At 57.1% G+C, this 13,956-nt stretch overlaps 2 protein-coding genes across 4 annotated transcripts in view; one reads left to right on the top strand and one right to left on the bottom strand.

Moving 5' to 3' along the window:
- Window positions 1-4,265: 4,265 nt before the first annotated feature.
- TNNC1 (troponin C1, slow skeletal and cardiac type) lies at window positions 4,266-7,151 on the bottom strand. Its single transcript, XM_021695082.1, has 6 exons — window positions 7,128-7,151; window positions 5,589-5,619; window positions 5,214-5,360; window positions 4,850-4,964; window positions 4,481-4,617; window positions 4,266-4,395 (listed from the first exon to the last, which is right to left on the bottom strand). The coding sequence occupies exons 1-6, from the start codon at window positions 7,149-7,151 to the stop codon at window positions 4,364-4,366; spliced, it is 486 nt and encodes a 161-aa protein (XP_021550757.1). The 3' UTR covers window positions 4,266-4,363.
- Window positions 7,152-8,866: 1,715 nt separating this feature from the next.
- The window catches only part of NISCH (nischarin), a 32,896-nt gene continuing 27,806 nt past the window's right edge, over window positions 8,867-13,956 (top strand). For all 3 annotated transcript variants that reach the window (XM_044921505.1, XM_021694882.1, XM_021694885.2), the window contains exons 1-3: window positions 8,867-9,081; window positions 11,226-11,309; window positions 11,893-12,075. In XM_044921505.1, coding sequence (XP_044777440.1) covers window positions 8,986-9,081; window positions 11,226-11,309; window positions 11,893-12,075 — 363 coding nt within the window. In that variant the 5' untranslated portion in view covers window positions 8,867-8,985. The remainder of the gene's footprint in view (window positions 9,082-11,225; window positions 11,310-11,892; window positions 12,076-13,956) is intronic.

The raw sequence follows: 13,956 nt of genomic DNA, 5'->3' as shown, positions 1-13,956 counted from the left end.
AGCTGCCACTCAACTCCACTCCACCCCTTACTCAGAATCTGAGGCTCTAGCACTAAGATCTCAAACTTTGGCCAGAGTAGGAGCTCCAAGGAGTCTAGAAACTCCTGCAAGTTAGGGCTCCCTGATGGACCAGCCTGAACCCTTAGATGGTGGTCAAGAAACTTGGGGGCAGGGACGCCTGGGTGGCTCAGTCGTTAAGCGTCTGCCTTCGGCTCAGGTCATGATCCCGGGGTCCTGGGATCGAGCCCCACATCGGGCTCCCTGCTCTGTGGGGAGTCTGCTTCTCCCTCTCCCACTCCCCCTGCTTGTGTTCCCTCTCTCGCTGTGTCTCTCTCTGTCAAATAAGTAAATAAAATCTTAAAAAAAAAAAAAGAAAAGAAACTTGGGGGCATCAGAGATGGAAGGACCTGGCCCAGGCCACACAGCAGGCTGACAACAGGCCCTGCTTAGCCCTGCCCTTTCTTAGGACTCTCACTTCTGGGACTCCCGGGGTACTGGGATCCTGCCACCCCCACCCCCATCTCATCCCTGGAAGGGAAACAGGTCGGCTCCTTGAGTCAGCATGAGAAGGACCCAGGGACCTGGAACCCTGTCTCCCTGTCTCCATCCCCCCCTGCCACATACATGCCTCCTCCCAGGAGGCATTGGGCGAGGGGCTACTCAGGGAGGCCAGGGACTAGCATCAGTCCACGCAGCCTCTGGCTCCTTCGAAATACTTGGCCAAAGCCCTCCCCTCTTTGGGCCTCAGTCTCCTCCTTCCATGGCCAGTGAAGCAGGCTCTACACTGGAGAGGTGTGCCGTGCAGGGGCTGTCATGGGCCCTCAGAAGGGTGGAGCCCCTCTGCCTCCTTCTCCCTGGGGAGACGTTTCAGCCTGCAGACTGGGCCGAGGGCCAGGGTCTGGCTGAAGATTGAGCCGGACAGCCCCTCAACTAACATGTGGCCACCAGCTGTGAGCAGGAGGCCCAACAACTCCTCAGCCTGCCAGCTCGCCCTGGGGGTCTCAGCTCAGCCAGTCCCCCAGCTGGGGCTGCAGGGAGGCCTGGGTCTACTGGAGCAGGATGTGGGGGGCAGCCCACTCCACACTGCAGAAAAACAGCCGGTGGCAGGGGCTGGGAGCCCCAACTCCACTGTTAACTTGTTGTATGGCCTTAAGCAGGTCTTCTCCCTCTTTGGGTCTCATTTTCCCAGCCAGGGAAGGGGGTTAGGATCTTCTGTGAAGGCTCCTGCTTGCTGGCCACAAGTTGGAAACAGACCCCAAGCATGCCCTTGATAGCACAGATCAGTGGGTCCGGCCACAGGCATCTTGTGCCATCTAATGGACAAAGAGGGAACTGCAGGAGGTCCCACCCTGTCAGGCCCTGTGCGGGGCAGTGGGGCCACCCAGCAGAAACCAAAGCCTTTTGGGGCAGCAGGCAGTACCCAGACAACCGTACTACGAAAAGGCAGGAGCTGTAGGAGCCTCCAGCGATTGCTTCTGATCAAGAAATCAGGGGAGCCTTCATGAAGGAAGCACTATCTAGGTGAAGGATGATGTAGCCCAGAAAAAAATGGAGAGGACGGAACACAGCAAAACAGTCAAAGTAGGTGATGCACATGGGGAAGCTTAATGCCTTGTGCTGGTGGGAGCTTGTGAGCCCTTGGCTGTGCACACATGTGATGTGCGCGCTCGTGCATCGGGAGACACCAGGTGTCTATGTGGAGGGTCATGGCTCAGCCTCTCCCAGCTGGAATTCTGGGGTGGGCATGCCTGGACGGAATGGATGCTCTAGTTCTTCCCCAACCAAACTCATTCTGGAAAAGAGACCCTGGGACCATCGCACAGACCCCCTTCCCTGTGGACCCCTCTTTAAGGCACACCCCCCACACACACACCTCCCCATGTACCCTCTTGACAGCTGGCCCAGCCATCCTCCTGTTTTGTTCACAGAAAGCCTAACTCTTGGAGTTTCTCTCTTCTTTTCTGATCCCAACAACAGCCCATGTCCCCCGGGTGCCCCTCCAGTCCTCCTCACCAACAACCACCTTCTCCTGCCCCTGCCTCAGCCACCTGACCTCATCCTCCAACTGACCACTGATAAGGATGTGACCTTCGGCGTCTCCATTCAAAACATCCCTTCCCGTGGACACCCCGTCCTGCGCTCAGTATCCCCACTGCCATTCAGCCCCATTCTCCTTGCCCAGTTTGGATCCAGGCCCTTAAAACATTCCCCAGAGACCCATAGCCACTCACCTTCTGCAGCCTCGCCCCTGCATCTCCCATCACCCTTTGCCGGCCCCACTGGGTTTTTCCGCAGCATTCCCTGCCCCACTTCCTTAAATGAGCTTCCCTGGACTCCATGTCTCCCTGTAGCTCCAGCACATTTCCTGTAGAGCTGCACAGTACCGTCCGTGCCCACCAGCTCCCCTTCACCTCATCTCTCTCCTTTGGTCCTCTCCAGTCGGGCTCCAAGGAAACCCTCATGTCCAGGTGACCAAGGCCTCAGGGGCCTCCAGGTCCCTAACCCCAGAGCCACCAGCTGCCTTCAATGTCCCCATCCTTCCCTCCTGGCTCCCAGGGCCCCTCACTCAGCCAGGGTCTCTCCCATCCCCCTGGCCACACCTCCTGTCCCGGACTACCCACATGGGATGGCTGGTGTCCAGTCCTGGCCACCTCTGTCTATACTCCCTCTCCCCAGGGGCCTCATCTGGGACCGGGGCTGGGAAAGCCCTTCTTACTCTGAGGACACGGGACTTTACAGCGCTCTCTCTGCACCCTCACTTAGCTCCAGCCCTGCCTTGACATCCCTGCCACCCCATCCCAGAGGCATCGCAACTTTGATGTGGACAAAGGATTTGCCATCTCTTCTGTGATTGTCCCACCAGAAACGCACTTCTTCCGGGATCCCAGACCACTCTTGCCTCGTGGCCACCGCGTCTCCGTAATCCCCATTCCAGCACCACACTGGTTTCCTCACTCCACTTAGCACCCTCTTATCTTCCTGAGCCGATGGTCAATTTCACGAAATTAGGGATGGGGCCTCCCTCTGAAGGGTTCCAGCATCCGGCCCTCATGCCAGGCACAGGGTAGGGATGCGACTAGGGCAGGTACACCCACGGTGGCCCTGCCTCCTCTCCCAGGATGTCGTTGCTCCTCCGTGTGACGTGTAGGTCCTTGAGTTCAGCTCCCAAGGGCAGGCCTGAAGGGACCCCTCCGCTCTCCCCGAGGCCCCTCCAGGGGCTGGACAGCTCCCGTGCTCTGGCCTGCCCTGGAGGCATCTCCAGAATTCCAAGACTGTCTCCGGAATGCTGGGCCTGTCTGGGGAATGCCGAGGCTGGGGCACAGGTGGAGAGGCCTTGGAGTGGCTGGGGGGAGCGGGGAGCCCAGTTGCTGGCATTCTGCCGAGCCTGCACACCGCGGCGCCTGTCGCTCCTGTGAGCGCCCCTGCTGACACCTCCACGTCCTTGCCTCCCCCCTCTCCAAGGCCAGCGCCACCGCTGTGGCCATGGCTCTGGCCCCCACTAAGCTGAGAGCCACCAAGCCTCACACTTCCATTCCATCAGGGAGGGAAAGTGGGCTGCTGGAGCCTCCGAGGTTCAGGGCAGCTGGTGCATCAGACCGAGCCCGGGGCTGGGAGCCACGTGGCTCCGTTCTCCGCCAGACTCACTGGATGACCTTGACAGGTCCCTGCACCTCTCCGGGCCCTAGGGTCCTCAGCTGGCAAATGGGTGAATGGAGGGAGAGCAGACGGTGTGTCCCTCAGTCCCAGGGAGTCGGTGCTACCAGCATGAAATGCAAGCAAGTGGGCCCCTGGAGCACCTTGCTTCTCTGCAACCAGAGCTGCGAAGGAGCTGGGCTGCCATGCCAAGGGGCCTCCAGGGCCTAGCAGGGTGCTCTGCTCTCTCCAAGCACAGGACCTCTCAGCTGCCAATTGGCAATCAAAGCCACAGCCCCCAGGAGCCTGTTCAATGTGGATTCCTGGGCCACCACCAAGTCCAGATGCTGAATCTCTGGAGACGGGGCCCAGGCATTAGCAGTCATAGAAAGGGGCCAGTGGGCCATGGAATGTGGTAATCTCTAGCCTAATCTAAGCCCTCTGGCAGAAGATGGTGTACGGGGATGGGTAGAGCACAGGCTCAAGGATAAGGCAGGAAATGGTCATCAGAGCATCCACAGCACCCCCCCGCCCCCGGGAATGAAAGCCAGACACCAGGCCTCCAGGGAGCAGGGCTTTATTTGAATTCCCAGGATAGGGCTGGGGGAGGCAGTCAGGGAGGGCCCACGATCGAGGACATACCCAAGCTCCCATCCTGGGGACCCCAGCCCCTGGCCCCCACCATGGCGTTGGAAGGTGGCACAGGCAGCTCTGGGCGAGCGTTGGTGTCTTACTCCACCCCCTTCATGAACTCCAGGAACTCTGTGGAGAGAGGAGAGGCCTAGGTCAGAGAAGGGGTCTGGCCAGGGTGTGGGCAGCAGGGATCCAGCACAGCGCCCCCCCTCACCGTCATAGTCAATGCGGCCATCGTTGTTCTTGTCACCATCCTTCATGAGCTCCTCAATGTCGTCTTCCGTGATGGTCTCACCCGTAGCCTGAAGCATCACCTTCAGCTCATCCAGGTCTATGTAACCATCAGCATTTCTGTGCAGGGGTGGGGGGTGAAGAGGACCTCAGAGCTCATGGTGTGGGCCAGAGGAAGGGAAGAAGCAGCCCCACCCACGACCCCAGGAGGCAAGGCAAGGCCGCTGGGAGGTGGGCCATCCCATTCTCCCATTGCACAGAATGGGAGACTGAGGGCTTGAGGTCACAAGACTGTCCCCCTTTCCCCACCTCTGCTAGGGTCAGGGTCAGAGATCCAGGGTTAGGCACTCACTTGTCAAACATGCGAAAGAGGTCCGACAGCTCCTCCTCAGACTTTCCTTTGCTGTCATCCTTCATGCACCGAACCATCATGACCAGGAACTCATCAAAGTCTACTGTGCCACTGCCTGCAAGGTGAGGGATGGTTAGAATGCTCTTGACGATATACCCCGGTGCTGTCCCTGCACGCGTCCTCATAGCAACCCCGTGAGATGAGTGTGGTTGTTATGCCCATTTCATAGATGACATGACTGAGGCTCAGAGAGGCTAACGGGTGCCTTCGAAGGCACAGAGTAATAAGTGGCAGAGCCAGGACTCGGGTCCCAAGCAAGCTGAGGGTGAGGCGGGTCTGGGGCCTGGGGGGCAGGGGGGCTCACCGTCCTCATCCACTTCGTCAATCATCTCCTGCAGCTCCTCAGGTGTGGGGTTCTGGCCCAGCATCCTCATCACCTTGCCCAGCTCCTTGGTGCTGATGCAGCCATCCTCGGCGCCCAGCACGAAGATGTCAAAGGCTGCCTTGAATTCTGTGTCCAAACGCGGCGGCGGCGGGGGGGGGGGGTGTTGGGGGAGTTACAGAGTGGCCAGGGCTCAGAAGCCAGGACCCCAGAAGGCCAGACCTCTGGAGCTACCTGTCAACTGCCCATTTCCCTCCAAGACCTCTGAGGTCACAGTAAGAGGGACCCCAGCCTCTGGGGTCCTTATGCTCTTCCAGCCCGACACTGCTGTACCCCCACGTGTGTTGGGGCACTCACCATTTTTCTGCTCTTCTGTCAGCTGTTCTACCTAGAGAGGAAAGGAGGTCTCAGGACTCAGATTCAGGACTTAGCTGCTATTAAGGAAACCAACCCATTCCACAGAAGGGGAAACTGAAGCCAGGAAGAGGCAGGCCATTCCCAGGTCACAGTCCTCCCTCCCTGCCCCCCAAAGCCCTGAGGTGACCCCTCTGGCCTCACTGAGGCAGGGCTTAGGGCCAGGGTGACAGGTGGGTGCCCCCTCCAGGGCCAAGGTGACCCTGAGTAACAATAGTCAGTGACCACTCAATGCCCTTTCGGCCCCCCTGCTGAAATCCAAGCTGGGTGGCCTGAGGGACAGCTGTCCCTCAGGTTGGGACAATAAAACCAGTGTGGGGATGGGCAAAGCCACCCACTGTAACCTGACCGGGATGGCCACTGGGCTATTTTTAACGGGGGACAAAGTTAAACCTGGTGATTGTTCTGGGGACTCTGGCATGCAGGGGGGTGGGGCAGTGTTATCTGGCCCCCTGGCCTGCTGGTGCCTCAGGAGCCAAAATTAGTCCCCAGCCCCACCAGGCCTTGTATGGGCACGGGGTGGAGTGCCCCAGCTCCATGGACGCTGGCGGGATAGGCAGGGGCGGCCCCAGACCCAGCTGTAGCTCTTGTCTGCCCAGGAGTGGGGCTGCACTCCCAGGGCTGAGGGAGGGGTTCCCTTGGGGACAGCTGTCTGGGCCAAATGTCCTCCCCTCTGGGGCAGGGGGAGGTCAGCAACACCCCCCACTCCGGGGAGGGACTACTATCTGAAGTCCCTCAGTGACCCCAGGATGCTGCAGGGACTTGGGGTGACCACTCTCCAGCCCTCACCCCTGGCTAGACCGCTGAGCCCTGAGCCTGCCAGGCCTGATGGGGGCTGCGGCCCCGGTTCTCTATTCCTTCCCCCCTGTCTCTCCCCCATGCCCAGTGCTTCCCTGCCCACCTCAAACTTCTAAGCCCCTTCTCCAGCTCAGGATTCTGGCTCTCCAGCCCCCTCTTCAAACTCCTGTCCCACCCTCCACAGCGTCTTCAGCCATCCAAGGAGCTGGAGGTAGGTTGGGGATTATAAGTGTGAGAAGCAGAATGTGAGGGGCAGGAAAGGGGGGTGGGGACAAGCGAGACAGCAACAGAGACTCAGAGGGACAGCTGGGAGGAACAAAGAGATGGAAAGAGACTGAGAAAGGCAAAGATCCAGAGATCACGGACACGAGTGAAGGGAGATGTGGTTGGAAGACAGTGACACAGACTACAGACACTTGGAGACAGGGGCAGACATGCTGCTAAAAGCGGTGACCTCCTCCACCCACCTGAAAGCTCCTCTCCAGCCCCTGAACCCCTCACTCCTTCCACACCCTGGAACTGGAATGCCAGATCCACCTTCCCCTCGAAGGCCTGGGCTGAAAGTTGCATGGGCCCTCTCCTGGGTCCCCACCACCTTCGTGGGGTGACCTCGTCCCCCAACGTGAGTTGAGTGAGCTCCCAGTGGGCCCACCTACCCCAGCCCAGTCCAGCCCAGTCCCTCACCGCAGCCTTGTAGATGTCATCCATGCTGGCGGCTCACAGGGCAGGCTGCTGGGGTTGCCAGCCAGCCCTGGGCTTAAATAGCCCTGCCCCACTGCATTCCGGGCCGGCCCAGCCCACCCCTGCGTGCGGTATCCTCCACCCCCTCCCCCAGCCCTGGTGATCTCAGGCTGGCTTGAGTCCCTGTGTCCTCTGCCCAGCGCAGGGAGCAGATGAAGGGCTGCAAGGACCATGTCTTTTTCCCTCCGTCCTCTATGGCTCCCAGGGGACTCTCTGGAAAAGTTTCTTGAATGAATGAAAACGTGAGCCACGGACGGGACAGGTGCTCCGAAGTAGCGGGCCCCAGGCCAGGCCCCTACACACAGCAGCTCAACTCCAGTCAGGGAGGTGGGCAATATTATCCCCAATTTTCAGCTGAAGAAACTGAGGCTCCTGGAGGGCTGGTGACTTGCTCAGGGTATGGCTGACTTGGCAGCCCCTGCCTTAAGCTAAACCTGTTGGAGGCGGGGGGCGGGGGGAGAGGGCGGCCGGTGCTGGCCAGCAGTATGCAAGGAGAGGCCCTGCCAAGAGAAGCCTCGAATGCCAAGTTCAGAGTACGGTGCTGTGAAACCGTTGGAGAAGGAAGTCATTGACCCACCTTAGTACAGTGGGGTGTGGAGCCCATTCAGCCAGGGGTGTCAAAGCATCCATGCCCAAGACCTCTCATCTCCCCAGGGAGAGGAGTACTAGCTCTGGGCTTGGGTGAGCTGCATTTAGTCGTTCAATAAACACACCCACAGATGCCCGATCTGTGCTAGACTCTTCCCCTCCAGCTCGGCTACCATCTCCCTCTTCTGGGTCAGGGTCTTCCCCTGGGTTAGGGCTCCATCTCTGTGCTACCCCATTCCAGCACTGTAGTTTCTGGATCCAGGGCCAGCCTGTCGCCCCCACCTTCTGAGCTCTGGTAGGACACCAGGGGGGGGGGTCTTGCACTCGATGACCACCACATATCCCTTTCTTCCACCCACATGCAGGGCCCTCTCGATAACCACACCAGCTCCCTGCCTTGAGTGTGGCGCATTGCGTAGATGAACCGCATACAATAGAAGAGGTCTCCAAATCTCCGAGAGGTTAAGAACTGGTGCAGAGTTACTCTGTCCAGCTCGAGTTCTAAGCACAGCTCATATATTTTTTTTATTTTAAAGATGTTATTTATTCGTTTGACAGAGAGACAGCGAGAGAGGGAACACAAGCAGGGGGAGTGGGAGAGGGAGAAGCAGGCTTCCCGCTGAGCAGGGAGCCCGATGTGGGGCTCGATCGCAGGACCCTGCGACCACGACCCGAGCCAAAGGCAGAGGCTTAACGACTAAGCCACCCAGGCGCCCCCCAGCTCATATCTTCTCCTTCAATCCTCTCATGCCCTCCAGGGAATGAGCCCGAGAGCCAGGCGGGGCGCGATTACTGCCTCTTTCTGGAGGGGGAAAAACAGAGGCCAGGTGGAGCAGTGACTTGCTTCGGGTAGCCCGGGAGGTGCGAGGTTTTCCGTCCTCCCTTCCCGCGCACCGAGTGGCAATGCCCAGAGCTACCCCCGCCCGGTGCCTCAGTTTCTCCCAGGCTGCGGGGAACGCCGCAAAGGAGCTTTACAAATGACGCGAGCTCTCAGGCCTCTGCGGCCTGCGCACGCGCGCTGTTGGCGGCTACTGTCAATTACGCGCGAGGGGCGGGGCGAGGGCGAGAGGAGGCGGCGGGGCCAAGATGGCTGCGCGGCGCGCGGCGGGGGCGGGGGGCGGTGGGGGCCAGGGGGCGGTGGGACGCTGACCCCGCCCCCTGCTGCTGCCAGTCTGCGCTCGGCAGTGGCGGCTGCCGCAACGGAGCCCGGAACATGGCGGCGGCGGCGCGCAGCTTCGGGTCCGAGCGAGAGGCCGAGCCGGTCAAGGAGGCGCGCGTCGTGGGCTCTGAGCTCGTGGACACGTATACGGTGTGCAGGGGGCGCGGGCGCCAGAACTGGGGGTGGCGGCTGGAACCCGGAGTCCCAAGTCGGGGGGGTTGCTGGGGGGGATCTGGGCCCCGCCACCGGGGAGGACGCGGTAGCGGGGGCCTCGGTTTCGAGGAGGGGAATCTGGGGAAGGCGTATGGGTTTCGCGGGTCCGGGAACAGGGCCCTGGGGTGGGTCCCAGGGAGGCAGCTTGGGGAAGGGGTACGCTTTCAGAAATGAGGGCTAGGGTTGGGGAGGATCTGGGGATAAAGGGGTCTGCGGAAGACGGGAGTCTAGATGAGGCGGAGGCCCTTCTAGATCCTCTAGGCCTGCAGGGGCGCCGGCCTGGGAGGACGTGACAGGGGGTCCGGGAGGGGAGGGGTCTCTGATGGATGGAATCGGGGAAGGTCCGGGGTCCAGCAGGCCATGAAGAAGAGGGAGCGGGGCCTTGACCTGGGGGTGGGGGTTGGGGTCGCAGTTGAGATTTGCTTTAAAAAAAGGGGGGATCTGGAGCCCCAAGGCCTTGGGAGTCAGGCAGAGACCAGATGGGGGAGGAGTGGAGCCGTGACGCGGGGGAATTGAGGTCGTCACTCTGGGCTGAAAGTATAAGACCCAGGAACCTCAGGGGTCTTCATGGCTTTGGGCGGAGGGAGCCTGTTGGGGCAACAAGGCGCCCACACACTTCAAGGCCTTGGGGGAGGTGGAGAACAGAAAAGAGGGGTGGAGTTCCAGACTGTGATGGAGTTGGGAGGCTTTTCTGGATCTGGACGGGGTTAGTCGCCAGGCTTGTGGGCCGGGTAGGCAGCCAGGCAGGGACTGGCCTTGGGGTGGGGGCGTATTGAGCATCTCCCAGCCTCCTGTTCTTTGTTCCCTGAGGATGGGGGGGGGGGGCTTTGGCCCTGCCTTCACCCCACCCCCTTGGCCCTCATCCTAACCCTCTTCCTGAGGGTCATTTCTCTGGCTCTTTTTCCTTTCCTGGGCGGCAGGAGGGGGAGGGAAGCTGCCAGGCTGGGAAGAGGGGCTGGGGGCGGATCCTGGAGCAACAGGCCAGCCCTGGAGAAATGGCTGCTCTTCTCTGGAGGCTTCAGCTGATTTGATGATTTCTCCTCCCCCTTCCCTACATGCTGCAGAGAGGGGCGGGACGCTGAGACGGGGCGGGGGGGAGCCTTTCCAGGTGAGGGTTGAGGTCTCAGAGCTGATGGCCGGCAGGCCATTGCCCATAAGCAGCTTTCAGCTAGGACGTCAGCTCCAAAAAGCTCTCCCTATTCGCGGGGCTGAGCCCCTTTTGCATGGATATAGGGGAAGTGGTGATCCAGGCTGACCCCACGGTTTGTCTCGGGTGTGCTGATTATTATTATATTATTAACACACCTTTTGTTGAACGCTTGCTGCATGTCAGACCTTGTACAAAGCATTTTGCTTGAATTACTTTATTCAATTACTAAATCTATCAGATTTTAAGATGGAGAAACTGAGACTCAGAGAGAATTTAGGCTCCCAGTCACTTACATAGGCCAGCCAGGAAATGGCAGAACCAAATATTGAACTCAGGTCTTCCTTGACTCCAAGGCCCTTTCCCTTAACCTGCTAAGCCATATTGCCTTCTGCTAGTCTTGATTGTTCATCACTTCCCTTCCCCCCAGCCTCCCATCGGCTTCTTAGTGCTTTGATGCCTGGCTCAGCAGCAGAAATCCTAGCCAGGAACCAGCTGAAAGTGTTGGGAAGGGACTTGCTTCTAGGATATAGTCAGGGCACCTGGAAAAATATACAGCAGAGAAGCTAGTCCTGCCAGACCCCACCCTGTTCTGCTGCTCTTGGAGGGGGTGGCCTTGCCTGCAGCTCAGGTTAGAGGCTGGAGTAAAAAACTAAAGAGATGGCTTGATAAGATGGTCACCTTTTTTGTTCCTCACTGTTAGGTAGACCCACGGATTGGTCCCATGTGCCTGCCAGCTGGTGCTAGGGCCATGGAGGAAGCTGCGAGGGGGTCCTGCTGCTTGGCGAGGGTCAGATGCAGAGGCTAGTGGGCAAGGGTAGCCTAACTTTGGCCTGGGGGCTGGGTGGTCTGGGTGGCCTGTGGCTATTGCTGAGGGGAGGACAGGGCTTTCCTTTTGGCTGGCTGGGCAAGGACTGTCGGTTTTCCCTTGTAGGTTTATATCATCCAGGTCACTGATGGCAGCCATGAATGGACAGTCAAGCACCGCTACAGCGATTTCTATGATCTCCACGAAAAGGTAACTCTTGAGAACTGGGAGTCGTCTCAGGGCTTGGGGGCTTTTAGGCCAAATTTCCATTGTGCCACACATTAAAGTGAGGGCAGAACCAGCTCCGTGCCTATAATGGTCAGTGTCCCGGGGAGGGAACGGGTTTAAACTTGTCCCACCTGACTAGAGCTACTCCAGAGCCTTGACTTTAATGTCTGGCTGTGATTCCATTTCTTTCTTTGTTTTTGGAGAGAGCCACCTTTCTCTGGGTCATTTGCAACATGAGTGTTTTAAAGACAGGCCACCGCCCTGATTGGTTTTCATTCTGCTTTGGAAAAAAGTGGTGGTTCTTAGGGGCCTGGGGGTATTTTCTGTCTCTGCAGGCTCCAGATGGAGCTCCTTGTCTGCAATCAAGGTACTGGTATTTCTAATACTATTTGAATCTGATGAGGCCAAATTCCAGATGCACTAGTTGGATCGCTAATTCTCATACCACTGCCGGAAGGGGTTGTGGGGAGTTTTGGCAAGCACCTGTCCTCACGCTGCTTGCCTTGATCTTGCAACATCACAGACCTCTGGGGCTGTGGTTGACCATGCTTCTATTTTCTTACAGCTGGTTGCAGAAAGGAAAATTGATAAAAACCTGCTTCCGCCTAAAAAGATCATTGGGAAAAACTCGAGAAGCTTGGTGGAAAAGAGGGAGAAGGATCTGGAGGTCTACCTGCAGACGCTCCTGGCTGCCTTCCCTGGCGTGGCCCCCAGCGTGCTGGCCCACTTCTTACATTTTCATCTCTACGTAAGTTCCTCTCCAGGTCTCTCCTGCCAGCCCTCAACCACCAGGCTCGAGGCAGCAAACCAGCGTGAGCCTCTGCTTTCGGGGGAGGTGGGGCGGAGTTGTACCCTGAGGTTAGAAGATGGAGGAACATCACCCTGCTGTGGATGGGGTGTGGGCAGAAGCCCATTTACTGACAGATTTGCTCTAAATTAGACCGTGGCCACAGAGGTTTTCCTTTACCATGTGGCATTTTGTATAGTGAAAACAGCCTGTGGGTGTTCAGGCTAGTTTTCCAAATGGATGGGAGTAGAGTGGAAACAGCTGACACCTGGGATAGAGGACAGTTTCGCTGTTGGTTCAGCTCGAGATGAAGGAATCAGCCTGTGTTGGCAGAATGGGAGGGCATCCTCAGGGTCCGAGGTGCCGAGGGTCAGTAGATAGACTCCACCGGGAGTGTGTGTCCCGGAACGGCTCTGGATGGCGGAACAACATTCATAGGCTGCTGGTGACAGGATGAGTTGTCACACCTCACAGAGGGAAGTTTGGCCATGTGAAACTCAGACGTTGAAAAAACTCACAGTTCCACTTCTGAGAATTTATTCTAGGGGGAAAGCAATCAGGCAAGTGTAAACAGGACGTAAGTACATTCCAGGATAGTAGCGAAATACCGAAGACAATCAAAAGTCCAATAGGAGGGGCGCCTGGGTGGCGCATTTGGTTGGGCGACCCGCTCTTGGTTTCAGCTCAGGTTAGTGATCTCGGGGTTGTGGGATCGAGCCCCTCATCAGGCTCTGCGCTCAGCGGGGAGTCTGCTTGGGATTCTCCCTCCCCATCTGCTCCTCCCCTCTCTCGAGCGTGCACTTTCTCTCTCTCTCTCTCTCAAATAAAAAATGTTTTGAAAAAGTCCAATAGGAGGTGTTTTTCAAAAAATCAAGGGGTACAACCCTGTAATCGGATATTCTGCTAGAAAATGATGGTGCAGCTGTGGATTTGTTGACATAGGAAAATAAGTATGTTACTATATGAAATGAGCATGCCATAAAATGGTGTGTAGAATGGTCCCTTTGTTATGAAAAGAAATTTATGTGAGTATATTTGCCTAGGAAAATTCTGAAAGATCATACACCACAGTACTAGGAGTAGTTAATCTCTGGGTAATAGATTTTTGGATAATTGACATTTAATTGTTTTCCTTTTATGTGATGAAGATATGAAAGAATCCACTCCATTTTCAGGCTCACCCTTTGGGAAGGGACCTGTGGGTTGTGGTCTTAAGGGCTCAAATATGTTTACAACACAATTTTCTTGAAGTGTTTTCAGAGTAAGACAGCCGAACCTTTTTTGGAGTGCTAGGTAGAGCCTGGAAATTTGGTGATGACGCTAGCGTTGGGTCACTAAGCTTGGAGGGGCTGTAGAAAATGGGTGGCATTTACGGATGGGCTGTATCTGTCTATCCATCTATATGCTTTGGATTTTATTTAGCATATACTAGTAACTGTAGTTCTCAGTTTCCTATTGTAGACATTTTTTTATGTTGTCTTTTCTTTTTTTTTTTTTTAAAGATTTTATTTATTCATTTGAGACACAGAGATAGAGAGAGAGAGAGAGAGAGCATGAGCAGTGGGAGAGGCAGAGGGAGAGGGAGAAGCAGACTCCCGGCTGAGCCAGGAGCCCCATGTGGGGCTCGATCCCAGGACCCTGGGATCATGACCCGAGCTGAAGGCAGACGCTTAACTATCTGAGCCACCCAGGCGCCCCTATGTTGTCTTTTCTTATGTGAGGAAAAATTTCCATTTCTTATGCGAGTGTTTCAGATAAACTTTACCGGTTAGTATTTTAGGAAATGCTGTTCTTTAAGAAAGCTTTGGTTAGCCATTTAAGAATAAAACTTGATAAGCAGCC

The sequence above is a fragment of the Neomonachus schauinslandi genome, chromosome 1 (genome assembly GCF_002201575.2).
Source record: "Neomonachus schauinslandi chromosome 1, ASM220157v2, whole genome shotgun sequence".
Lineage (NCBI taxonomy): Eukaryota > Metazoa > Chordata > Mammalia > Carnivora > Phocidae > Neomonachus > Neomonachus schauinslandi.
Note: the sequence above shows the minus strand (reverse complement) of the source record. Positions and strands in the feature narration are given on the sequence as shown.

What these genes read in the sequence shown, in the direction of transcription:
- TNNC1 (XM_021695082.1), bottom strand. Translation starts at nt 7,151, where the DNA reads ATGGATGACATCTACAAGGCTGCG. An exon ending in TGACGAAGTGGATGAGGACG is followed by an intron (nt 4,965 to 5,213) that starts GTGAGCCCCCCT and finishes CTCACCTTGCAG; the next exon opens with GCAGTGGCACAGTAGACTTT. An exon ending in TGGCCGCATTGACTATGACG is followed by an intron (nt 4,396 to 4,480) that starts GTGAGGGGGGGC and finishes CTCTCTCCACAG; the next exon opens with AGTTCCTGGAGTTCATGAAG.